This window comes from Apodemus sylvaticus, chromosome 10 (assembly GCF_947179515.1).
Source record: "Apodemus sylvaticus chromosome 10, mApoSyl1.1, whole genome shotgun sequence".
NCBI classification, from domain to species: Eukaryota; Metazoa; Chordata; class Mammalia; order Rodentia; family Muridae; genus Apodemus; species Apodemus sylvaticus.
In genome coordinates this window covers 63,571,685-63,598,873 of record NC_067481.1, presented here as the reverse complement: position 1 = coordinate 63,598,873, position 27,189 = coordinate 63,571,685, and the positions used below count along the sequence as shown (strand labels likewise).

At 46.6% G+C, this 27,189-nt stretch overlaps 1 protein-coding gene and 1 long non-coding RNA gene across 4 annotated transcripts; one reads left to right on the top strand and one right to left on the bottom strand.

Moving 5' to 3' along the window:
• Positions 1-480: 480 nt before the first annotated feature.
• Tmem11 (transmembrane protein 11) lies at positions 481-16,198 on the bottom strand. 3 transcript variants are annotated; one of them, XM_052197137.1, is made up of 3 exons: positions 15,827-15,996; positions 12,895-13,187; positions 481-1,377 (listed from the first exon to the last, which is right to left on the bottom strand). In XM_052197137.1, exons 2-3 carry the CDS (start codon positions 12,906-12,908, stop codon positions 861-863), a joined length of 531 nt encoding a protein of 176 aa, XP_052053097.1. In that variant the 5' UTR covers positions 12,909-13,187; positions 15,827-15,996; the 3' UTR covers positions 481-860. The 3 variants fall into 3 exon arrangements, with proteins under 3 accessions (XP_052053097.1, XP_052053098.1, XP_052053099.1); XM_052197138.1 differs by lacking the exon at positions 15,827-15,996 and adding an exon at positions 15,483-15,620; XM_052197139.1 differs by lacking the exon at positions 12,895-13,187 and having other exon boundaries at positions 15,827-16,198.
• A 22-nt stretch (positions 16,199-16,220) lies between these two features.
• LOC127695187 (uncharacterized) lies at positions 16,221-22,269 on the top strand. Its single transcript, XR_007979914.1, has 3 exons — positions 16,221-16,466; positions 21,776-21,876; positions 22,025-22,269. It is a non-coding gene; the product is annotated as an uncharacterized LOC127695187 (long non-coding RNA).
• The last annotated feature ends 4,920 nt before the right edge of the window (positions 22,270-27,189 follow it).

Genomic DNA, 27,189 nt, shown 5'->3' with positions numbered 1-27,189 from the left:
TTCCAGGCCTGTGCCTAGTCTACACAGCAAGTTCCAGTACAGCAAGAAAGACAGTCTCAAAAACAAACCTTGTAAGCTTCACTGCCCTGGGCAGGGGTACTTCCCACAGCCTGGGACAAACTCAGGGCTACGTAGTACCAGCAGAGATTTCTGTGCTCTCTTTAAGTCAGTCTTTGGAGGAGGGCTTGTGGGTGTGGTGCTCCCAGGTGAGCCAAAGGGAAACCAAGGCCACCTTATCCTGCAGTGTGCTTAAACAGTACATCACCAGAGTAACAAACAACATGGCTAAGGGGGGACCATGACTGGGCTAGGCTAGCAGGCCAGAAGCCAGGTAGCTATTCCTATTATGCATTCTTTCTGACAGGATGTTAGCTCTAGAGGCGCTCTGCTGCAAGGAGGCACAGCAGGGTGTGTCTGCAGCACTTGCCCATCCCACACACAGCAGCAGCTGCAGGCACAGGCAGAAAAAGAGAACAGAAGTTGAAATTCTCATAATTTTAATGGTCAATAGCTTCCGGTTGGCTTCTGAATGGTATAGTTAAACAATATACTTAAGACACCCCCACAGCAAGTTCATACCCCTCAGAAAGTAGCATTGGCTCCTCTCCATATTCCATTGCTCAGTCAGACTTCCACAGCCTGGGAGCCACTCCTGGGTTATGGAAATAGACATCTTAGTGTAATGAGCTGAATAAACCCCTGGCACACCCATGATCTGTTATTTTTGCTTAAAAAAATAACATGTATTAAACCAAACACTTTCCCAGGCGCTGTTGCTTCACAGAGAAAACCCAGTGTTGCTGTAGGGATCTGAGTCCTGTGGGCCCTGTGCTCCTGCTCCTCGTCCCACTCTCGTGCAGTCATACGGCGTAAAGCTCATAAACCTTCTTTACACAGTACACCAGGGCAGCCAGGGCTATTGTGTTGTGCAGTCTCTTTCTGTGCAGGTCGTCCTTCCGAACCAGCACCACTGGTGTGGAGGAGGTGAGCGTGTGCAGAGGCAGACGGGACAGTTTATAGGCATCATACTCCACCTGGTACTTGCAGCAAGGGTCAAACTGCCAGGAGATCCCATAAAGGGTACAGCAGGCCAGGCTCAGCACACCAGCGGGCAGGGAGATGTAGTGGGAGTAATCCAGGGGCAGTGCCAATGGGGTGAAGAGGCAGGCGGTACCTGCCAACACGGCCGTCTTGTGCAGGCAATTGCCTACGGTGATCCAGCGTGCTGTCTCATCTCCGATTCGGGTGGGCTCTATCACAATGTACTTGTACTGGGCTTCCAGTGCCTGCTCCAGCTCATACTCAAACTGGTCCTGGGCATTCTCCCCACTGTAGATTTCATGCACAATGTAGCAGTCTGTAGCTGACAGGCTAACCCTTTAGTGGAGGGAAAAGACAAGGAGGTTAGGTTGAACAGTAACCTATTGGCCTGTGTAGGGTTGGGCAAATGCTTGCCTCAACTTCAAAGACATCACTTAAAGGTTTCTCTGCTTCAGAGCCCAACCTACAAGATAGCATTTTCCCCCCTGAAAGAAATAGTTTAAAAAAAAAAAAAGGTCACAAAGGTAGGTAGGCATGGTGGGCCACACCTTTACTCTCTCTATTCCACAGGCAGAGGTAGGCAGATCAGAGTTCAAGACCTGTCTGGTCAAAATAGTGAGTAAAAAGACTGCATTCCAAGTACAGGGCAGGGGGATCCCCATACCCAGACCAGCACCCCCTTAGTAAAAAAAGGCTTGGACTCAGGCACTACAAATACTAAAATAGTGTCGGCAATTAAGCTGGGCTCAGGTAAGGCTTAATTAAATCACAAGCCCCAAGGCAGGTGTGCTCCAGGGAGAAGCTATTCCTCGGGGTGGGACCAGAAGGCTCAGATGGGGAATGGAGGTGGCTCAGAGACAAGAGTTTGCCTAGTCTGCACAGGGCCCCTAGACTCACTCACCCCTAATACCACAAAAAAATAAAAATAAAAAGCCACAGCACAGGACATGGCCAAAGCAGCCTGTCCATTGGCATGCCACGCTGCAGACTGCCTGAGAGCCCCCAGGAAGCTGGCAGTCCCAACTGGAAAGCAGTCTTTCCCATGAACATCATCTGTGGACTTTCCCCATTTAGAGTAAAGTTCAAGGGGATGAAGGTGAGCAGGCCATTGCAGTTCTTCTTCACAGCAGGACACAATTACTGTCATACACTTTTAGCCACTAAGTAAGCTTGCGGTCTTTCTGGCTCAAAGAGTTGAGACCAGCCATGCTAGCACACCCGGCGCACCAGCACTCAGGACTCTACCAGGAGGACAGAGTTCCAGGCTGGCCTGAGCTCTCTGTCTCAAAAACAACAAAGTCCCTCGATAGTAGAGGACAGTTAATGGATTCTGTTTTCAAGTAGGGGCACTCATGGCCAAGAGCTTCCCTTTGTGGTTTCATATTGATCAGCCAATAAAAGTCAAAGCACCAGTTTACACACCCGTCTGTGAAACAGATTCCAGGCAGAGCTACTTCCAAATCATCCTAAGTCCTGCCCACTTTCAAAATGGAAACAGGGCACCTCCCCATGCAGAGTATATAAAGCAATTCTTCCCCTACTGCAGAACTCAAGGCAAAATGTGGGTTCAAGGTGGGATTGCAGGGCCCTTGCAATGCCAGTCAGCTAGCTAGATTAGGCCTCTGCCCTGCGGGCTATGGCCATCCTGAACACAGGAGAAAAGTTTGTCTCTGTAAAGCACTTTCAGAAGCTACAACAGATTGCTCCATCTTAAAAACGTATCACTTCTAATGTCTTCCTGGCCAGTCCCCAGGGCCTTCTGCATGCCTACCCAACCTACCCAGGCCAGCCTGAGCGAGCCTCTCTCCTGCTATTTATCAGGACAAATGAGTGAGCATGTTGAGGTTCTAGACATGTTTGGAATGGGAGGCCTCTGCTCCATAAAATGGAGGGACATGAAACAGACACAGCCAGGGAGAGCTCTAAGCTGGTGGGTCAGAAAACTCACAGGTCCTCGCTGCAGGCAGTTTGTGAACATCAGAGCCGGTGTTATAGCAGCTACACACAGGTCTGCCTACTTAATCCTCATTCCTGAGCTGGTTCTGTAGATGAGCTCACAATCCTTTTCTACCCTCTATGGACTTGGTCCAACTATACAGCATGAAAATCAGAGCAAGCCACAGAGGAAGCAGGAGTGCCACACCGGAGGTCTCTGAGGTTCACAGGCAGGCAGCACCTATACACCACGGCTACCAAAGACACCAATTCTTTGGGGACAGCTAGTTAAGAAAAATAGTCCTGGGTCTCCTTTGGGATGGTAGAATCTTTAGAGAAGTGTATTTCCAGGAAGAAAATGGAAAACCTTGAACCAAACATCCATGAAGCACAAGCCCCCTATTTGAAGTATATGGGACCAGACAAGGTACCGGCATGCTACTTTGTTAAGTGCTGGTAGGAGGGAGTCCTGCACGCCATGGCATATGTGGGGTTTGAAGCAAATGCTTCAGTAACTGGTGCTGACCTCCCCAGGAAAGAGCCAAGTCCAGCCATCTCTCAGCCACTCCAGCTCAAGTGGCTGGCTTTTATGTCTGAGTCAAATCCCAGCCAACAGGCCAGCCAGCCAAAGCTTGATTTCCACACCAGTGGAAAATGGAAGTAGGACAAGTGATGGGCAAGAGCTGGCCCCAACTTAGAAAGCCCTGGGCCTTAAATTCTAGGTAATCTGACCACTGGCACTTGTAAACAGAATAAAAACAACTACTACTGTTGCTACTGCTGCTGCTACTACTATTGGCTGAGTATCCCTCATCAGAAATGCTGGACAACAGTTTTCTTCTGGACTTCGGATGTATTCAGATTGGAGAATAGTCAACAGACATAATATGTCATGGGACACACCCTAAATGTGAAGAGGAATTCCCTTTTGCTGTTGCCTTATACAAGTTGTGCTGGCTAGTTTTATGTCAACTCAACACAAGCCAGAGTCATCTGAAAAGGAGAGAATCAGTCTCAATTAGGACAATGCCTTCATAAGATCAAGTGCAGGGCATTTTCTTAGTGATTGATGGGGGAGGGGAAGAACCACAGACCACTCTGGGTGGTTCTATCCCTGGGTTGGTGCTCCTATGTTTTTTAAGAATGCAGGCTGGTGTGGATGCCTGTGGTCCATGCTCCAGCTGACTGACCTGACTTACTGGATGTGACTTCTGCCATGGTATTGATGACCACAGACTCAGTCAAGAAAGAGGGACATAGAAGGCTTCTGTAACAACCCTGACCCCCTCCCTACTCCCCAAAAGGGACAGTATAGTCAGAAAGCCACTTAAGAGAATTCTTAAATTGTGGTAAGGATGCTGAAGTGTAGCTCTCCACAATTAATGGCTTCTGGTGGGGGTACAGGTAGTGGACTCAGTTTTAAGAGGCTAGTCACCTATACGGGCAACACAAATTGGACTTGTTTTTTGGTTTTGTTTTTCTTATTCTTTTGGAGGAAGGATCCCAAAGGTGCTGGGAGGGGGAGGGGCAAACCTGAGAGGACTAGGAAGTGAGGGTGCTCAAGTTTCATGATGTGAAATTCCCAAATAATCAATAAAAATATTATGGAAAAAAGAAATGAAGTGGGTTGAGCAAGCCACGAGGGACAAGCCATCAGTAAACAGCACTCCTCCATGGCCTCTGTCCCTATCAGCTCCTGCCCCTGGGTTCCTCCATGGCCTCTGTCCCTATCAGCTCCTGCCCCTGGGTTCCTCCATGGCCTCTGTCCCTATCAGCCCCTGCCCCTGGGTTCCTCCATGGCCTCTGTCCCTATCAGCTCCTGCCCCTGGGTTCCTCCATGGCCTCTGTCCCTATCAGCTCCTGCCCCTGGGTTCCTCCATGGCCTCTGTCCCTATCAGCTCCTGCCCCTGGGTTCCTCCATGGCCTCTGTCCCTATCAGCCCCTGCCCCTGGGTTCCAGCCCTGTTTGAGTTCCTGTCCTGACTTTGTTCACTGATAGACTATGGATGAAGAAGTGTAAGCCCAATAAACCCTTTCCTCCCCAACTTGCTTTGGTCACAGTGTTTGATCATAGTCATAGTAACCCTAATTTACAAGTGAACCTAAGATATTCTGTAAGGTATTTTGAGTGCACCTGCATTGTGACTGCCTGTCATGTCAATGACGGAGTGTGGGATTTTCCTCTTGTGGCATCAAATGAGCACTTAAAAGTTTCAAAATTTGGGCTGGTGAGATAGCTCAGCAGTTAAAGATCCTGAGTTCAAATCCCAGCAACCACACGGTGACTCACAACCATCTGTAATGAGATCTGACGCCCTCTTCTGGAGGGTCTGAAGACAGCTACAGTGTACTCACATATAACAATAAATACATCTTTGTGCCAGAGAGACTGGGCCCAAGAGCGCAGAGGTCCCGAGTTCAATTCCCTGCAACCACATGATGGCTCACAACCATCTGTACAGCTACAGTGTACTCATAACATAAATACAGTGTACATTAAGTAAATCTTTTTTTTTTTAAGTTTCAAAATTTGAAGCTTTTCAGATTAGAGATACAATACTGTCCCCCCCTGCAATGATGCTCCAATGTGCAACCGCAGCTGCGAGTCAGGGGTTGGGAGACACTAACAAAATGCCAGAGAAAATGAGTCAAGGGGAAGGCAAAGGAGAGGACGCTGTTCATAATACAACCCTTGTTCTGTGTGTTGTATGCACGTGTAAGTGCTCAGGCAGGTGTGTGCATTTGGAGGCCAGAGGTCAGTGTTGTTTTTTTCTCCGCCACCTCCCGGCCCTACCATGTTTTTTATTGGTAGCCCTGGCTGTTCTGGAACTCACCTTGTAGACCAGAAAGTCCTTGAACCTTGAATTCAGAGATCCGCCTGCCTCTGCCTCAAGTGCTGGGGCTAAGGGCATGTGCTACAGTAACCTGGTTCCTCTTTATTTTTTTTCCTCACTGTCCCTGGAGTTTGCCACCTGGCTAGACTGGCAGGCCAGTGTGAGTTCCAAGCACCCATTTGTCTCTTCCTTCCTCCAGCACTGGTTACAGATAGAGGCTGGCACATTCAGCTTCTATTTAGGTGCCCCTCCTACAAGCAGAGTGAGCTTGAACTATCCACTGAACGTATCCACTGAACTATCTCCCCAGCCCCTTTTCCACCAAATGACCTCTGACCCCACACTTGGCACAATCTCTGGTACTTAATTAAGAACACTATCCTCTTGGGAGGCAGAAACAGGCGGATTTCTGAGTTCGAGGCCAGCCTGGTCTACAAAGTGAGTTCCAGAATAGCCAGGGCTATACAGAGAAACCCTGTCTCAAAGCCCCCTCCCCCCAAAGAACACTATCCTATTCACTGGGTGAGGGGTTACTCTATCCTGAGCCCTTCAGTGGAACAGGTGGTAACCTTGATCCAGTATCCCAGGTTATCGGCCATGCCTAGATCAATCAGGTTTGTGTAAGGGAAGGGGAGAGTTAGCAGAGGAGTCACTTGGAAATGCTGGCACTGCAGCAATAAGGGAAACTCTCTGGGATACAGGTACACCAAGAATGTCTGGCAGGTTGTGCATAGAGGACTCTGTAGTTCCTGCCCCAGCCCCTGCCCAAGGTCAAACCTCAAATGTCAGTCTTCCCAAAGTCTAAGGCACAGCATCCTGCAGTGGGCATGCAAGCAGCAGGCCTTTCAGGCTTCATTTAGGTAGAGCTAAAAAGCTCTGCTAGCCTATCTTCAGTTGTCAACTAGGAAAGCTAAGGAAATGAGCCTTTACAAGCCAAGATGAAAGGTAGTCTCTGCTATGTGGGAAAAGGTAAGTGACTAACGTAACACTTAAGTGATTAGGTACAAGGCTTTTGGTTTTGTTTGTTTTCAAACAGGGTATCCCTGGCAGGTCTTGAACTCACGGAGTCAAGACCTGCTGAGTCCTGGGATTAAAAATGTGGGCCATGACTGCTTGACTGAAACACAAATTTTATTATTCTCTGTGATAAAATATACATAACGAAATGTAGCACCTTGTTAAATACAGCTACACCATTATAGAACTAATCTCCAGAAGGTTTAAATCCAAAATCTTACCAATGAACCCCTTTGTACCCACCATCCTATATTCTACTCAGCTATTCTGGGTACTACACATTCATGAAGTATTTGTTCTTGTGTGGAGTGCCCATTTCAATGTTTTTTAAAACCAAAAAAAAAAAAAAATTAAAAAAAAAACTTTTAGCTCCTCCTCCTCTGCAGGGTCTCACTATGTAACCCTAGTTGTTCTGGAACTTACTACCTAGACCAGGTTGGTCTTGAACTCAAAGATCCTCTTGCCCCTTACCTCTTGAGTAAAGGTGTGCACCACCACATCTGGCTAATGTATGAAGTCACAGATGTCAGCTCTCCTGCCTTATGTGGCATGGACAGATCTCATCAGGGAAATGTTGAGCCATCTTTTTGGCCTCCTATTTTCTTTTTTTTTTTTTTCCCCCGAGACAGGGTTTCTCTGTGTAGCCCTGGCTGTCCTGGAGCTCACTCTGTAGACCAGGCTGGCCTCGAACTCAGAAATCCACCTGCCTCTGCCTCCCAAGTGCTGGGATTATAGGCGTGAGCCTCCATGCCTGGCTTTGGCCTCCTATTTTCAATTCTTTTGGACAAATACCCAGATGTAAAGTTGCTAGGCAGCACAGTAATTTTATTTTTTAAAACTCTGCTTTAAAGAGCTATATAGAACATGTACCTAAGGCTCTGTACACCAAAAGATCAATAGCCATTTTCTTCCAATGATGGTCTAATAGCTGACCTTAATATTTTATTTTTGATAAGACTCTGGGGTTTTTTTGTTTGTTTTTGTTTTTTGTTTTTTTTTTTTGTTATTTTTGAGACAGGGTTTCTCTGTGTAGCCCTGGCTGTCCTGGAACTCACTCTGTAGACCAGGCTGGCCCCCAACTCAGAAATCCACCTGCCTCTGCCTCCTAGAGTGCTGGATTACAGGCGTGCACCACCACCGCCCGGCTAATAAGCCTCTGGGTCTGTGAGATGGTCCGTGGTCAAGGCTCCTGTCACCATGCTTTGTTCTTATTTTTGGATTAAATTTTATGTTTCATAGAAGGTTGTTCTGCTTGCATGTACGCCTGTGTACCACTTGTATGTCTGGCACTGGTAGGTGTGAAAAGAGAACACTGCAGTTACCACAGTCAGTCCTGAGCTGCCACAAGGGAAGAGAACTCGGGTGATCCGGAAGAGGAGCCAGTGCCCTTAACCACCAAGCCAGCTCTCCAGTCCCATTTACTTTACTACTTCATTTGAAAGGAACACGTACATACCAGAGTGTATGTGGAGGTCACTGCTCCAGGTCTTAGCTCTCTCCTCCCACTGAAGGAGTCCAGGGACACATCCTTACCTGACGAGCCTTGTGAGCCCGTTTCTTTTAGCAGTCATTGTGGCAACTATAAGGTGGCCTTTATTTATAATTTATTTGAGACAAGGTCTTAAGTAGCCCAGGTTGGCTTTGAATTCAGTCTATACCACAGGATGACTGAACTTCTGATTCTCCTGCCCCATACCCCAAGCGCAGGGATGCAGGCACACACCATTATATGGAGCTGACAGGAGTTTTTGATAGACTGATAACTGAACCCTTGATTTGTACTTTTAAATTTTTTTACTTATTTATTTTATATATATGAGTACACCATTGCTCTCTTCAGACACACCAGAACAGAACATCAGATCTCATTACAGATGTGCCACCATGTGGTTGTTGGGAATTGAACTCAGGACCTCTGGAAGAGCAGTCGGTGCTCTTAACCACTGAGCCATCATCCCCCCAGCCCAATTTGTACTTTTAAACACAATTTATTCTGTGAAATATGGTGATACACTTCCATTATCCCTGCACAGGGGCGATGGAGGGGGAGGATCTGCATTTTAGGTGGCTCAGCATCAATACCATAATTTATGCCACTCTCACCACCCCAGAAACTCTGGACCCCTTTGGGGCACTTTCCTCCCATGATCCTTCTTAGTTGTTAGTAGCCACCAACCGGCTTCTTGACTCTGGATTCGCCAATTCTGAGATTCCAGATAAACAGAACCACACACCGTGTGGGGTTCTGCAACAGGCTTCTTTCACTTAACACTATGCTTTTAAGAACACTGACTGCTCTTCCAGAGGTCCTGAGTTCAAATCCCAGCAACCACAGGATGGCTCACAACCATCTGTAATGAGATATGATGCCCTCTTCTGGTGTGTGTGAAGACAGCTACAGTGTACTTAGATATAAATAAATAAATCCTTTAAAAAAAAGAATATAATATTATCTATGTTAAGTTAGCTTAACATATTTAATGTAATTTTTAAAAACCCAAGAGAGCTATATAGAAGATATATCTAAGGCTCTGTACACCAAAAGATCAACAGCCATTTTTTTCCAATGATGGTCTAATAGTTGACCTTAATATTTTATTTCTGATAAGACTTTCTGTTTAAAAACAAAATGAGGTCTGTGAGATGGCTCCATGGGTCAGGGTTCTTGTTACCACGCCTGAAGAGGAGTCTGACCCCTAGGACTTCTATATTTGAGGGAAGAGAACCAACTCCAATAAATTGTCTTCTAACCTCCACTTGCACACACTGTGGCATGACTGCACACAAATACATGTAAAAGAAAACTTAAATCACAGCAAAATAAAGGCAACAAGCATGTGTACATGGAGGCCAGAGCAGGATGTCAGGTGTCCCTCTGTCCCTGGTACCTTACTGTCTTAAGACTGGGCACTTGTGGGGAAAGTAAGTAAAATGTGCTGTGTCTTTTCTGTCAAAGGGTAAATGAAACAAAGGAAGTGACCTGCCTGCCATCTGTGTCTCCTCTGGCTAGGGTTTGGGTTTGTCTTGCGACCACTGGGACCTGCCTGTGGACTTACTCTTCCTAGTTCTAGAAGCTCTGATCTTAAGACAAGCCTACAACCTAACATTTGTCTACGATCAATGTATGTGCTCAAGATTGTCCTTCTGGTCTCAAAACATACTTTCCTATGAACAGTGCCACTTTTTCTGTTAGCAGATCCCATAAAAAACGTGAAGCTCTGCTGCTGTGCCTGCCTACATAGCTGGCTTGACATACAGCTGGACACCTTCTGCAGGTACTTACTTCTGCAGAAGTAAACCTTTATGTTGTTGGCACAGTGTGATCCTTTCCCCTAGATCTCAGACCCATTTCTAACACCACTAAAACAGACACTTGCCATTTGGCTAGGCTAGCTGGCTAGTATGCCAACAAGATCCACCTATCTCTGCCCCTCTCCCCCAAATGCTGGGGTAACAGGGTAGAGACAGCCATGCCCAGCATTTAGGTAAGTGCTAAGAGTCTGACCTCAGATGTGCAAGCACTTGTACCCACTTGAGCTACCTCTCCAGCCCCATGCTTGTATATCCTCCTGCCCCTTACATCCTCTTTACTGTTGCGACAGGGTTTCTCTGTGTAACCCTGGCTGGCCTCACAAAGATCCACCTACGTCTGTTTCCTAGTGCTGGAATTAAAAGTGTGCATAACCACTGACTAATTATGTATTTTCTTTTCTTAAAAAGAAAAATCTCGCCGGGTGGTGGTGGTGGCGGCGACGGCGGCGGCAGCGGTGCCAGTGCACGCCTGTAATCCCAGCACTCTGGGAGGCAAAGGCAGGTGGATTTCTGAGTTCGAGGCCAGCCTGGTCCCAGGGCTATACAGAAAAACTGTATCGAAAAAAACAAAAAAAACCCAAAACAAAACAAAAAAAACAAACCCTCAACTAAGCTTGGTAAGATATACCTGTAGTACCAGCTAACCTGAAGGTTAAGGCAAGAAGACCAAGCTCCAAGCCTGAGTTCAAGCTCTTTGGGAAACTCTTGCTGAGAGAGAGAAAGGGGGGGAAGAGAAAGGGAGGGAAAGAAATGAAACCAAGCTGGGGATGCAGCTTGGTGTAGGTAGAGTGCTAGTACAAGGCCCTGGCTTTGATCAACAATGGGGTCAGAAGCCCAGCTCATTTTCTGCTGCATAAAAGTTCATTGAAAGTCTGGGTTATATGAGACCGCATTTCAAAAGCAAACAAAACCCAAATATTTATTCAATAACCTATATAGAGCAGAGATCAGATACCCATGGGGCCCCCTACTGCTAAGGAAGATAGATAGATAAGATAGATAGATAGATAGATAGATAGATAGATAGATAGATGATAGATAGATAGATAGATAGATAGATAGATAGATAGATAGATAGAAAGAATGAGTGTGTGTATGTTTGGGGGGTTGGGAGGTCTCTAGATCCAGAGCTCAATCTGACAGTCCACTTCCTAGGCCCCAGATTCCCAGGCAGGGTTCAAGTGGAATCTCATGTCTGTCTAGGCTAGCAACTGGTAGTCAGGCCTTTTAAAAACAAACAGGATGTTTTCATCAAGGCATCCCCATTTAGCTCTGCCTGAATGCAACAGGTTTCCAAGAATGTGTGCAATGAGGGACAGGAGGAGAAAAGCTACCGTGGTACAATAGCACCGCCCTTCTTGAGAACACCGGTTCAGTACCCACATGAGGTGCTCACAACCACCTGCAGCTCCAGCTCCACACTCACATGTGCACACTCAAACACACCACTGAAACAAATCTTGCATGCATCTTTAATCTTAGCACTTGGGAGGCAGAGGAACTCGGACCTCTGAGTTTGAGGCTAGCTTGGTCTACAGAGTGAGTTCCAGGACAGCCAGGGCTACACAGAGAAACCCTGCCTTGAAAAACAAAAACACTTTGCTACCCTGGGCCACTTTCTCTTGTTTCCCAAAGCACTGCAGGAGTGTGAGGACCTGGCTGTATGCAAAAGAGGACAGGAGCAAAACATCTACAGCTATTTAAATGTAAATCAATTGATAAAATAAAAACCTCAGCCCTCTGGCACAGTACCATGTCAAGCACTGACAGACATGGGCAACTAGTGGTAGCCCCCATAATCATCAGAGGCAGAACCTCTTCTACACAGCCTCTATCTGAAGACCTGTGGAAGACCTGGCTTCCCCAGGAACTCTGGGCGCACCAGACTCGCTGTTGTCACAAGGACCCACATAAGAGGCAGGAGGAACGATACATGGTAGTTCATGAGCCACACCTCCCACCCCAGCCACAGCTGAAGATGCAATCCATGACCAACCCAAGCTGGCCAGGGGCCTCAGCCTATTTGTTGTTCTCCCTGGACACTGTCAACCCTGCCTTTCTTTCTCAGAGGTGGGATCCACTGGAATGAGCTTGCAGAACTGACATAGAAGCAGATATCAAAGCAAGAACTCAAGCTGCTTGAATAAAACCCAGAAAACAGAAATATCCCCCAAAGCAGAGGCCAACTTACACATTCATGCCTGTGAGCAGAACATGTGGCTCAGCTATGAGTGCTGCCGTCTCTCACTAGCCAACAGACAACCCCATGCCTCATCCCCACCCAGTGGCTATAGATCCTGAGACTTTGGTATACGTCCCAGGCCTGCTCACCTCATCCAGAGCAGGAGGAAGAATCCTACCATACACACCACAGCCAGAATGAGAACCTCTAGAAATATTAAATGCTTCAACCCCCTAGAGTCCTCAGTTCTACAAGGATCAGAGCAGAAAGGGGGTCTATCATCCCAGGAATGTAAACAATGACTGTTCAGCTGCAGTAGGTACTAACCCTACAAGGGCTACTGGGACCTTGCCCTCCTCCCCCCATATTCACAAATGGCATGACCTTCCAAGAAAAGGTGGCAGGGAAGAATGCGGAGGCAACCAGCCCCATGATAACTTGCTGCCTAACAAGAGCCCAGAACAGGAGGAGGTCACTTGAATACCCCAGGCCACCCTGTATCATGATCAGATATAGATCAATTATCTTTATAAGATCATCAGAAAAGGAATTCAGAGTACAGGGCTATACTCACATTCCAACAATCATGGAGATTTCAGAGATGCTCAGGGGCTCTGAGCAGCACCAAGTAACCCAAGAAAGGACAGGCAGGGCTGTCTGAGAGCTGGTCCAGGCCGGCACGGCACGCAGGTGGTAGGACACAGATACCTGCTCTGCTTTCCTAGGTGGGTAAGTGTGCCTCAAAGAGGCCAGCAGGACAAACGGCAATCTGTTTGCTGTGCTCGCTGTCAGTATGCTCAACTTTGGACAAGAATTCAGGTTACAGCTCAGAGTTTGATGTTCTTCATTACAAATACTGTTGTTTCCCTAGATTTAATGGAGTGGAGAGAAGAATCAACACACAAGCAGCTCTCTGTTTGCTCCTTTCCCCTCCAATTTCAGTCAGGATCAGGACTGTTCCTACCTACTTTACCAATGGAAAACTCTCTATGCTTAGTCCAAAGCAAGTACTGGACACCAGACACATTGTCTGCTATCTGAGAGCTACACTTTTCACTGTATTTAATTTTAACTTCAGTGTAATTGCCACATAAGGCTAACAGCTACTGAACTGCTACAATAACTGTCACTCAGCTCTAGTACTAGCCTGTGTTTCTGGACTTAATAGGCAAAGCAAGAACCACTGCACACTCAGCTGACACCCAGCACACCCAGGGCCTTAAATACAACATATGCACCAGTTTGCAGCCACTGGCAAACACAAAGTCAGTTCAGAGCATTGCAACTTCAGTCCTTGCCACAAACCCACAGCATCCCCTGTGGTTTCAGCACAGGGCAGGCAGAAGGTGTGAGCAATTCTGGAAGTGCTCTTAACACGAAGCTGAAATTTAAGTCAATCCAAATGTGACATGGAACAGAGTCACTTAGGAGCCACAGACAGCTCGTGTCATGAGAGCCACTAATACACTCAGTGTTCACAATCTATGGTGCTAAGCATACAATTATTCTGGCCTGCTCCACCCAGTCAGGCCACCAAGTGAGCAGGAACGGAGGTGTGCCCAGAAGTCAGTTTGCTGGCCAGGAGGGGGTTATGTTTCCATGCACTCATAGAGTGGGAAGCCCTAAAGGAGATGGGATCCTGGGAACAAACCCTTTGGAAGAGCCTTCCTTCAAAGGCAAACAGAGGGTCACCTCCAGTGGATGCCAGTGCAGATGGCAACTCTCAAATCATAAAACCAAAAACCCCATTCCTGGCAGACATACAACACCTGCATGCTTGGGTAGAACCTCAGTTCCTGGCCAAAGGTGACAACCTGAACACTACAGGACCCAGGAAGATAGCCTTAATTAGTCAAGAAGTCAGGAAGAAGCAAACATCAGTTGCTCTGAAGAGAATCAATCACTGTCTGGCTTTAGAGTGAATTCTGTCTGCATTTCATCTAAGTTCCCTTAAAAGCTGCTGAAGATTAAACATCAAGGCCTGGCCTCATGTTATGGGTGGTTGGCTGACAAACTGTTTTTAATTAGTATCTGTTTCAAGACAAAGGAACAAATTTTCTATTTCTTGGGTAGGCTAGCAAGACTCCTATCTCATGCTTGCAGGCATGCATGTTTGACCCTTTCAGTCTGTGTCCTAGAACAAGAGTATGGCAGGGTGTGGTGGTCCACACCTTTATTCCCAGTGCTGGGGAGGCAGAGGCAGGCTGCTCTCGGAGGTCAAGGTCAGCCTAGTCCACAGAGTGAGTTTCAGAACAGCCAGAGCTACACATTGACACAAATGACTCTACATACATGGCTTTAAACAAACAAACAAAAATACTAAGAGTATCTTTGTATGATTCTGGGTCTTCTAGAAAGGTTCTTCCCTTCTACTGGACTGAAATTAAAACCCTAAAAGTATTCTTAGGGATTTAAGGACATGGAAAACAAGATAACCTCTCTGGCTGTTCTTATCTAAGAAATAAGTAGGAGTTAGAAAAACCACTCCTTGCCACTGCTTTTTTCATGTCACAGTAAATGCAGAATGGATTATTTAGCATAACTGAATTCAAGAGTAAAACTGGCTAGCACTTCTGCCAAGCAGGAAGAAGAATCGCGTGGGATGGGAAAGCTCTCCGTAAGCAATAGCAAGGAACATGGGATGCATCAGGCAGAAAGGAACAACGCAGATTAGTTAAGACACAACTTTTATGGTTGACAGTACTCATTGGAAAAGGAGAAAAAGAAGCCAAACTTTCCTTTTTTTTCTGACATTCACAGTAAAATGCGGAGGACTTAGCAAAACGGACTGTGCAGGTTAATCCAATAGCGCCACTAACATACACCCACCTCCCCAAACTTCTTGTAGTTGAACGGCTTCTAGTAACCTATTAGCTAAAAATAGTTCCCAGAAGGAAAAAGCTACTACAAGTTCAACATGAAACACGTCAACTACTCTTGTCATCCGGAAATCATTGGAAGGCACAAACCCCTAGCGCCCCCAAACGCATACAGCAGAAAAGGTCACCATAAAGGACTTAAGGCAGAAGTGCTTGAAGAGAACCCTCAAAAAGTGGCGACGATTGCTCGCTCTGAAGGCGGCCAGGCACAGGCTCTTGGAGGCGCGCCCGGCACGCTGCCGCTCTCAGCAAACGCCCCTATATAGCACGCCGCCCCACGAACCTCCTCCTCTCCCAGGAGCCCATCCACGCCACACCGGGGCGCCCAGGCCGAGAGGGCCACGTGCGCGAGCCAGCGGTCCAGAGCCCATACACCGCTCGGTAGGACAACGTGGCGGCCCTCGCAGCCACTCACCCTGGCTCACGGCCCGCCCGGTTGCGGGTCGCCGCCCCTCCTAGTCGCGCACCCCTCGCTCCTGGCCGTCGCGCCGCCCCGCTCCTCCCACACCTAGGCCCCCGCGGACTGGGCCCCGCGCGTGGCGGGCACACGATCTGGAGTCGCGCGTGGCACAGAGGCTTCTCCGGCTCTGCGGTCGACCTCCGCCCGCGGTCGCGAGCCCAGCTTACCTCTCTCGGGAGCCGCCGCCGCCAGGACCCAGACGCCTCCTTCCCCACGCGGCCATCTTGGAGACTCTCGGTTCGTCGGGGGCTGGAGCTGACGCGGCTCGGGGCGCGCGCGGGCCGAAGGGAAACGTAGTCCGGTGAGCCACGCGTACGCGGTGGGAGGCTGCGAGAGGACTATACTGCCCACAATGCCTCACGCCGGAAGCCTGCTGTAAGATGCCGCGCGCAAGAGGGCGAGGGGTGGGCTCCGCCTGAGAAAAGAGTCTCAGAGTCGCAAAGTGCGAGTCGCTGCGCCCACCGCCTGGACGTCCTTGGGCGCCCAGAGCGAGTGGCTGAAGGAGAGCGGAAAGAAAGCGCCTACCACTCCCAGAGCGCTTCGCGCGACGATCCCGCCCTCACGGCCTGGGAACCCTTGGCCTCGGCCCTGTTGCCCTTCACTGTGGCTTTGGCCGCTGGGGGCCTGTGTTCCCCTGTTCTCACACTTTTGCAATGGAGCAGTTTAACCGCCTCCATTTCTCTCTTCCCATCAGCAGACCCGAACTCCTGCACCTCCAGTCTGAAGGTTACCTCTGCCTCCGCAGTGTCAACTGCCCCCGTCTCCTGATCGGAACTTGCCAGGCTGATAAATCGAGAGATTTTGAGGGTCTGTAGATGCGCTTGACCTAAAACGCCTTTTCCTCCCAGACAAGGTTTTATGCTTGTCTGGTTTCTATAAAGTTCCTGGTTTTCAAATTGAATATGCAACCCCGCCTCGGATTCCCAAACTCTAACACAGTGCAAGTGTGGCAGAAGAATAGGGGTGTGTGGAGAGACAGCAAGGTATGAGGGGCTGCCGAGATTGTTCAGTGGCTAAGAGCACTGACTGCTCTTTCAGGGGACTCTGGATCAGTTTCTGGCACGTGGGAGCTAACAACAGTCTGCTGTTGCAGTAACGTCTGACGCCCTCTTCTGGTCTCACGACCACAGCACACTTGTGGTGCACAAAAATTAAAAATAAATAAATAAAAATAAGATAAAATAAAAAACAAAAAACACCCAGACCCAATCAGTGCTAGCTGATAGTGCCTGGAATCCCTCCTCTGCCTGGTTTACTCAATAAGAAACAGCATGCAAGAGAAAAATTTGGCCTAGAGAAGGCAGGTAATGGCTAAGGACTTCAGTTTATGCATTTTTCCAGGTCACTAGCCCATTCCCTACTCGCGTGTCTTTGTAAATGTTTTTTTAAGTAAATTGCCTCTTTTGTTTTGCTTTTTGAGACAGGATTTCTCTGTGTAGTCCTGGCTGTCCTGGAACTCACTCTGTAGACCAGGCTGGCCTCGAACTCAGAAATCACCCTGCCTCTGCCTCCCAAGGGCTGGGATTACAGGCGCGCTCCACAGCCACCACCACCCGGAACCTCTATTGTTAACTATGCATCTCTGATACAATTCTTTGTCCTGAGACTCAAGGACCTAGGAACTTATCTAGGTGGCACCTGTGACTCATCCAGGAGGTAAAAATCTATGTTTTATCTCCCATTTCCCACTTCCTTATTTACACTCTTTGACTTTCAGGAACATTTGTGGGACAGCTCTCAGCTCTCTAGGAACCCTGATAAAAGTGCAGGGGCATGCTCTCTTTCCCATCATCCTTCACTTCTCTGTGTTTTATGCCTCTATAGTGCTCTATCGTCACTGCCTAGGGGATGTTTGGACTCTTTCCTCAGCCCTACTGCAATATGAGCAAAAAATAATGTGCACTGACCAGGGACTGCCAAGCCCACATTTGAACTGGGAGGCAGCTAGCCAGGAGGGTCTGCCTTTCCTGGGAGGCCTTCAAGGATCTAGTGTGCCGGTGACAAGTCTGAGACATGGTGGATCCCACTGGGGAGTTATGTCCTTGTCTTAGGTTTGTTTCTTGTTGCTGTGATGAAAATACAAAAGCCACTCAAGGGAGAAGAGGATTTATTTGGCTCACACTTCGGTTACAGTCTGCGGTGGTTTTAATAATCGTCCCCGTGGGCTCATATATTTGAATGTTTGAGTCCCAATTGTACTATTTAGAAAGAATGAAGGTGTGTCATTGGGAATTGGTTTGAGGTTTCAAAAGCCCATGCCAGGCCCTGTTCTTCTTTCTGCCTGGTGAGTGTTTCAAAATATAAGCTCTCAGAGACTGTTCCAACACCTGCCTGTCTGCTGTCGTGCTCCCTACCATAATGGTCGTGAGTTCACCCTCTGAAAGTATAAACAAGCCTCTAATCAAATGCTTCCTTTTCTGAGTTTAATTGTTCATGGTGTCTTTTCACCTCAATAGAAAGGTAACTGACAGTCCATCATGGCTGGTAAGTCAGAGCAGCAGGAACTTGAGAGCACTGTCACACTACATCCACAGCAAAGAGTGCAGGATAGGGCTGGAGAGACGGCTCATTGGTTAAGAGCACTGACAGCTCTTCCAGAGGTCCTGAGTTCAATTTCCCAGCAACCACATGGTGGCTCACAACCATCTGTAATGGGATCTGATGCCCTCTTCTGGTATGAGTCTGAAGACAACTACAGTGTACTCAAATAAAAATAAATAATATAACTGGGCAGTGGTGGTGCACACCTGTAATCCCAGCAGTCTGGGAGGCAGAGGCAGGCAGATTTCTGAGTTCGAGGCCAGCCTAGTCTACAGAATGAGTTCCAGGACAGCCAGGGCTATACAGAGAAACCTGTCTCGAAAAAAACAAATAAAAAAAAAAATCAAAATCTTAACAGTGAGCTACAATAATAACAATAATTATAATTAATAATAATAATAAATCATAATGATAAAGAATAAACATTTCCATTTCAAAATGGAAGAATTGGTGCATATCAAAGAATGATCAAAACGAAACAAAAATTCAGCAGAGCAAACACCAAGTCCTGAAGCTCTATAGTATCTGGGGCGTGGAATAAAATTGGCTACGGTCTGAAAAGCTTGGGTAGATCCACTTTTCAAGCCCGGCTACTTCTAGCTCACATAGCTTAACATTGGGGGCCGGTTCCACTCCACACCTGCATCCATTCTTGACAGATACCCCATGATTCTAGCATCTCCAAAATCCTAGGGTATCTACTGCAGCTTAGGTTTCACCTACACAGCTTCGCACAGTGGCCACTCAGGGACTCTGACCCTGCCACACAGTGCTGGCTTCAGTGGCCCTCCATGACTTGCTCAATCTTGCATCTTTGCCATCAAAACCAGGACTGAATGAATATTGTTGTCAAGCTATGATGCCAGCCTGAGGTATATATTCTACCTCTCTTGGGTCACAATGATAACAGCTTCTGTGTGCTGACTCTGAAGAAATAATTTTCTATTGTCAGAGTGCAGAGTGCCAGGTTTCTCTTTAGCAACTCCATTCAGACTCTAACAGTTACAGCTGCTTTGTTGTTGCATTCTTCTCTGAAACTTTAAGCTCACCTACATACTTTTCTTCTGTCAAAGAATTTATCTCTAAATTGAGCTTCACTCAAATTCTTGGGACAAGGCAGAATGAAGCCCGATGCTTGGTCAACATACCACGAGAGTGGCCCCTGGCATAGGTCCTGACAGTCCTTGTTCCCCTGTGAAATCGCATGAGCCAGGCTTCCTCCACTGCATTTTCCTCAACATTACTATCTTCCCAGCTCCCCCCAGAATGACCCTTAATCTCTATTCACAGCTTTCAATGGATTTTCTAACCTAAAGTTCAAACTTCTTCGACACTGTTTCCACAAAACAGTTCTAAAGGCCTAAAAGCTGCATGTTTAGATTTATCACAGGATCACCTCCACTCTGACACCAAATTCTGTCTTAGTTCTACTCCACGTTGCCGGGATTCCCTGACAGAAGCACTTATCTGGTTCACAGTTCCAGGTTATAGTCCATCATGGCAGGGAAGTCCCAGTGTTTGAGAGAACTGGTCACATCCCATCCACAGTCAAGAAGCAGACAGCAGTGGATGCATCCTTCTGCTCAGTTCTTTTTCTACATCTGTACAGTTCATAATCCCAGCCACAGACTGGTTAACCCACAGTGGGTAGCCTTGCCACCTCTGCTGGATAGTTTTATGTCAACTTGACATAGGCTAGAGTCATCTGAAAGGAGAGACCCTCAGTTGAGAAAATATCTCCATATGATACTGCTTAGGGCATTTTCTTAATTAGTGACTGATGGGGGAGGTCCCAGTCCACTGTGGGTAGTGCTGTTCCTGGGCTGCTGAACCTGTATTCTATAACAACAGTCTAAGCAAGCTATGACAAGCAAGCACCCCTCCATAGCCTCTGTGTGAGTTCTTGCCTCCAGGTTCCTACCTTGTTTGAGTTCCTTTTCTGACTTCCTTCAATGGCGGACTATAATGTGGAACTATAAGCCAATAAACCTTTCCTTCTCCTCCCTTCTGATCATGTTTCATCATTGCAAATAGTATCTCTAAGACATTACCCATCACATGCCCATAGAACAAATTAGGTAATCCCCAGTCGTGTCATAGTATATGCCTTTAATTCCAGTACTCGGGGAGGCAGAAACAGGCAGATCTCTGTGAGTGTGATGTCAGCCTGGTTTATAGAATGAATTCCAAGGCAGCCAGGGCTGCAAAGAGAAACCCTGTTTCAAAAACAAAAACAAGCAAACAAACAAAAGACTTAATTTTCAGATGACTGTAGATTATATCATGTTGACATTAAAGCTAACCACTATAACCCCAACTAGAAATGGGCCAGTGCTGGGATAAAGTTTACTGCTGACCATATGGGCAATCAGATATGGGGTGGACACACTGGTGCTAAAAATAATAATGCACATGAGGCTGTTCCAGGTCCTGCACTCCAAGCCTTTCCTATGCTGCAGCCATTTTCCCTTTATTCCTTTCATCCTTCCGCCTTTATAGATGACCCAGGGGTAATGGGAAGGCTAACTGTGGTGCATTGCAAATGCTGACTCGGTTTCCTTCGTAGTCCAACACCTGTTGGTTTCATGTGCTAACCCAGCCAGACTACTTCTGACTATGCTCCCTACTCTCCTAACACTATGATTTGTCTACTTCTGTCTTATACTGTAAGTGCTAACTCTTCCCTGTCTAATTACAGTCGGCAGTGCCACCCCTGAGGGTATGCAGATAAGGCCTCAGCTAACAAGATATTCCTTGGGCCTTAGTTCTAAAGGAAAAAAATATCCCACCCATTTGGACTTTTAACTCAGTGATGATTTAAAACAAAGGATTGTTACTATTCATGCAAACATGTCTTTTTCTGAATTTAGCAACTTACTAATTCGGGTTTCAATTATGTAAATTATTTATTGTTTGCTTATTTATTTATTTATTTATTTAAGGAGCTTCTTAGGAAAGCAACCTTTCTCCACTTTGATAAAAACTCAGAGATGGCTGGTGGTTCACACCTTTAATCTCAGTACCTGGGAGGTAGAAGCAGGTGAAATCTCTGTGAGTTCAAGGCCAGCCTTGTCTATAGAGTGAGTTTCAGAACAACCAGGTCTACATAGAGAAACATTGTCTTAAAAAAAAAATTAGAGGCTGGAGAGATGGTTCAGTGGGTAAGAACACTGACGGCTCTTCCAAAGGTCATGAGTTCAAATCCCAGCACCCACATGGTGGCTCACAGCCACCCGTAAAGAGATCTGAAGACAGGTACAGTGTACTTGCATATAACAAATCTTTAAAAGAAATCAAAAACGAAAAAACCCAAAATCCTCAGATATGCTTATAGCAGGGAATAACTTAATTTTTGTGACTGGATTCTGGGAGAGAGACAATGTAGGCCATTGGTTTAAACCCCATTTGAGTAAAGTAATCCCAGAAACATTTGAAATGCAAACTAGAGCTTCTGATTGTCCTATGGCTGTTCTCAGACACACCAGAGGATGCTAAGGGGTGTGAGGACAGGGGAGTTGGTTCTTGTTTCGGGTTGGAGATGGCTCTGTGGGTAAACGCACCCGTTGCCTTTGCAGACCAGATTCAGTCCACTCAGTTTTCAGCACACACAGATGTGAAGGATCCGACAGTCTCTTGTTACCCTTGAGGATGTTAAGCATGAATGTGCTGCACAGAGGTACGTGTCAGCAAAACGCCAAGATGAAAAATGTGCGGATTGGGTTTTGTGTGGTTTTTTGTGTGTTTTTTGTTTTGTTTTTGTTTATTATTGTTGTTGTTGTTTTGGTTTTTGGTTCCTCCCCCTTCCCCCCCAACTCAATCTGTAGACCAGGCTGGCTTCAAATTCAAAGAGATCTAACTGCCTCCACTTCCAGAGTTCTGAGCCACCACTGCTCAGCTACAAAAACAAAACAAAATAAAACAACTGAAGGAAAGAAGAGGAAGAGGGAGAGGAAGAGGAGGAAGAGAAAGAAGAGGAGGACAGTAAAGAAGATAGGATGGAGAACAGCTCCTTATCACCTCTTGGACTCCAATGCATTCTCAGGAATTGGAATAATGTTGATCTTTGAAAATATTTAATGCATGTGTGTGTGTGTGTGTGTGTGTGTGTGTGTTGTAGTGTGTGTATTTATGCACATGAGCAGATAGAGGCCAGAGGTAGATGTCAGGTAAATTTCCCCGCTATTACTACCATCTTATGTTTTGCAACAGGGTCACTGGGTAAATCAGGATGTCACCAGACAGCTGGTCAGCAAGCTCCAGTCACCTGCCTGTCTCTGCTAGTGGTGGGCATCAGAGCCCCTGGAATGGAATCACAGATGGCTGTGAGCTACCTTGTGCTGGGAGTCACACCCATCTGGTCAAATATTAGAGGGAATATTGGAAAAATTCCCTGTTGCCTTGGAAGTTAAACACACACACAACACACACACACACACGTAGATGATTTATTACTATCAGTGGAACAAGAGAATGAAATTATAAGCGTAACAGTTTAGCCCTGTTAAACTTCCTGGGGGCGGAGACTTGGAGTTTCTAAAAAGTGACAGGGGCCGGAGGGATGGCTGAAGGGTTAAAAGCACATGCTGCTCTTCCTGAGGTGCTGAGTTCAATTCCCAGCACCCATTTTAGACAGCTTACAACTGTGAATATTTTTCTTAAAAGAAGTTATGATTTGGAGAAGTCAGGCCTTTAAAAGCTTAAAGGTAGACTGAAGAGATGATGTGACAAGCATAGTAAGTGTGAAATGCCACCTAGAAATAGCTTAGTTAGGAACCCCACCGCACCAAGCTGCACCCCGTAACTAGAACTCAGTAATATCATTTACTCAAGAGAACCAGATATGTGAATGCATAAGCAGAGACTTCTGTGACTCCTACTTGACCACATGTAAGCAGAGACTAGTCAAGGACCACCTTGGCCTGGAGGGGAGTTCTGAGAGAAGGAGTGTCTGGGAGCAGGCGAAACAAACATCTGAAAGTCAAACCCTGAGTCCATGCCGGAGGCCTGTGTTCTGCTCAAGACAGCTTTACGGACTGCTCTATATTCTGCTTTCTCTGGAGATCCCTAGACTGCTCTCCACATGCTGCTCAAGACAGTTCTCCAAGCAGTTCTCCATTACTATTCTAAAAAATTCTCTGGGGCTCATCGGCTAAGAGCACTAACTGCTCTTCTGGAGGTCCTGAGTTCCAGAGGTCACCTGTTTACATGGTGGCTCACAACCATCTGTAATAAGATCAGATGACCTCTTCTGATGTGTCTGAAGACAGCTCCAGTGTACTTACATATAATAAATGAATAGATAGATAGATAGATAGATAGATAGATAGATAGATAGATCTTAGAGCTGGAGCAAGAAGGGGAAAAAAATCTCTGGATAGCTCATCTCCTATAGATCATAAGTCCAGTAATTAGTATGTAATTTTACATATTAATCCATTTTACATATTAATCCAGCCATTTACTCCAAGCTTCCTTTTGATTATCCTATCAATAAGCATCCCGTGGCCCCAGCCCCTTAATTCTTAGGAGACATTGAGCACATATTTTCTTTTAACATTGCAAAAGAATTCAGAGATCTCCCTGCCACGGTTAAGCACAAAAGATAAACTAGCTGAGTGGGACCCCATCCTGAAATTACCATTTCTACCACACCAGGGCTCAGGAATCTGTCGGCCTTTCTAAGCATAAACACACACACACACACACACCACAAAACCTCCCAAAACAAACAAACAAATAAATAAACAAACAAAAAACCTTAGCTAGATGGGGTCTCCTACAATCACCACTCCCTAAATCTCTTTATCTCCTCCCTTGTATCTTTCTGATATGTTTGCTCACAGGACAGCTGGTTTTGTTCCTTTAGATTCATGAAGCCCCTTATACAATTCATATTGCATCCTTATTTTTTGAGAAATATATCTATGAACCCATGTTTTTAGAGTTCTTTCCCATAGTCTAAGGGCTGTCCTGAAGGTCCCAATGTTTACCATTTTGCTGAGACATAGCCACACCTTTGTGCTGTCTCTGATTATCATGGAGTCATTAACTTTAACATGGAGAACATTCCTTGAAGGAAGAATGTGAGAAATGAACATTATTATACAAGCAAGCCTTACACCCACAGCAGCCGTGGACACTCTCAGAGGCTCACACCTGCTGGCCCTGTCGAAGAGGCAGGAACCATGTCATCCTGTCCCTACCAAGGCCATGCAGAACCCGGCAGAGACTATGAGCACTGCATCGCTCTTCTCCTCTCCAGGACTGCTGGAGACATCAGAGAAACACCGTCTCGATCTGCCCTGCAGCTGGAAAGTCTCTCCTAGAATCCTGGTCCTAGGGTCTGAGACTACTTGTAAGAGACTGGACTCGGGGAGGGGTGCAGACAGATGGTTCATCGAGTAAGAGTACCTACTATTCTTCCAAAGGTCCTGAGTTCAAATCTCAGCACCCACATGGTGGCTTACAACCATCTGTAAATTCTGGTGCATCTGAAGACAGCTACAGTGTACTTATATATAATAATAAATAAATATTTAGAAAAAAAAAAGCTGGGCGGTGGTGGCGCATGCCTGTAATCCCAGCACTCTGGGAGGCAGAGGCAGGCAGATTTCTGAGTTCGAGGCCAACCTCGAGTGTACAGAGTGAGTTCCAGGACAGCCAGGACTATACAGAGAAACCCTGTCTTGAAAAAAGCAAATCCAAAAAACCAAAAAAAGAAAGAAAAGAAAAAAAGAGACCAGACTGGATCTTCTGCTAAGAACAACCTTTGGGAGATAGGCTTAGGACCATAGCCTAAAACTTAGAATGTGAACCTTGTGAAATATTAAATCTCAGCATAATAAAATATAACATTTTGACCAGGCATTGTAGTACACGTCTTTAATCCCAGCACGTGGGAGGCAGAGGCAGGTAGATCTCTGAGAGCTCAAGGCCAGCCTGGTCTACAAAGTGAGTCCAGGACAGCCAGGGCTCTGTTATGTAAAAAAAACCCTGTCTCAAAATATAAATAAACAAACAAATGAAACTTTTGTTTATAAACTATTCATACTTACCTTCTTGCTTGCTACCCAGGCCCAGCTGTTAAAAGCACCGGCTGCTCTTCCTGAAAACCCCAGGTTCCAATCCCAGCATCCACATGGCAGCTCAGTTTCGGGGACCCAGGGCCTTCCATCAGGCATGCAAGTAGTGCACAGACATGCAAGCCAGCGGAGCATCCATAGGCATTAAGGGGGAAAGCTTAAGAAAGAAGGGGCTATACAAACATTTAGAATAGTTCATGTTTTAGGGGCTAATTAAAAGTAAAGAAAGGGCTGGGCAGTGGTGGCGCATGTCTTTAATCCCAGCACTTGGGAGGCGGAGGCAGGCAGATTTCTGAGTTCGAGGCCAGCCTGGTGTACAGAGCAAGTTCCAGGACAGCCAGGGCTACACAGAGAAACCCTGTCTCAAAAAACAAAACAAAAAACCCAAAAAACAAAACAAAAAATTAAAGAAAAAGGAAAAAGTAAAGAAAGGATTTTTTTGAAGTATTTATTTTATGTATATGAGCCCACTGTGCTGTCTTCAGACACACCAGAAGAGGGCAAAGAGCACCAGATCCCATTACAGATGGTTGTGAGCCACATGGGGTTTCTGGGATTTGAACTCAGGGCCTCTGGAAGAGCAGTCAGTGCTCTTAACTGCTGAGTCATCTCTACAGCCCCTAAAGAAAGGAATTCAATCATAAGGAACTAGTTACTCAGATATTGGAAAACTTCCAACTGCCTGAGGAAACTGCAATTATCCAATCCCTGGAGACCAAAGGGTTTTACAACTCTGAAGGCCACAGACACAGACTGGCTGATGAAATAACGTGAGAAGTCATGATAGAATCCTCCTCCCACACCTATAACTATAACTGGAACTTCAACTAGGAAAATGCTTCCATCAGATTGCTTGTAGGCAGGCCTTGGTGGGTTGGGAGAGCATTTCTTAGTTATGATGGATGTGAGAGGATCCAGGAGTGTAACTCCTGGGAAAGTGATCACGGAGGGTCAGAGAGGGTCAAGGTGTTCAAAAAAACAACTGGAGGTCATGGGTTGAGACAGGTCAGACTCTAGGAAACAAACCTAAAACCAGCAACTTAGCTCTTACAGTTCCGAGACAGGGACGGGTGGTGGTGGCGCATGCCTGTAATCCCAGCACTCTGGGAGGCAGAGGCAGTCAGATTTCTGAGTTCGAGGCCAGCCTGGTCTACAGAGTGAGTTCCAGGACAGCCAGGGCTATACAGAGAAACCCTGTCTCAAAAAAAAAAAAAAAAATTCAAAAAATCCAAAAAACAAAAACAGTTCCGAGACAGTTCCTGTAGACCAGGCTGGCCTTAAACTCAGAAATCAGAAATTCACCTGCATCTGCCTCCCAAGTGTTGGGATTAAAGACGTGCGCCACTACTGCCTGGCTGAAAACTTACTTTTAACAATACAGCAAAAAGGCCTTCAAAATGGAGTCGGGCAGATCCTTCCGCTGATGTAGAAGGGCCCTGCTCACTATGGGCAGCAGCACCACTCCTGGGCCACTGGTCCCACAGGGCATAAAAAAGCAGAATAAGCCAACCATGGAGAACAAGTCAATAAACAGTGTTCCAGAACAGTTCCGGTTCAGTTCTGGCCCTGACTCCCCTCAGCGAGGGATTGTTACCCAGGATAGGTAAGCAGAGATAGATTCTCCTCCTTGTCAGGTCCAGTGGAGCACAAATGGCCACCTGTGGTGCCTCTCAGCAGCTGACCCTCCCAGCACCTCTAAGAGTCTAGCCTCTCCTCTCAGCTCCTCACTACAGCTCTCCCCTTTTCTCCTTTGCTTCCTCTTTTTCTCCTTCCTCTCTCTCCCCATCCTCTTCTCTCATGATCCAGATCAGTCTCCTGGTCATGCCTGGTCTACTTCTTTCTCTCCCTGCTCTGGATTCTTGTAGATGCCTCTGGCTGTGCTCTCCCTCATATCTACAATAAAAAAC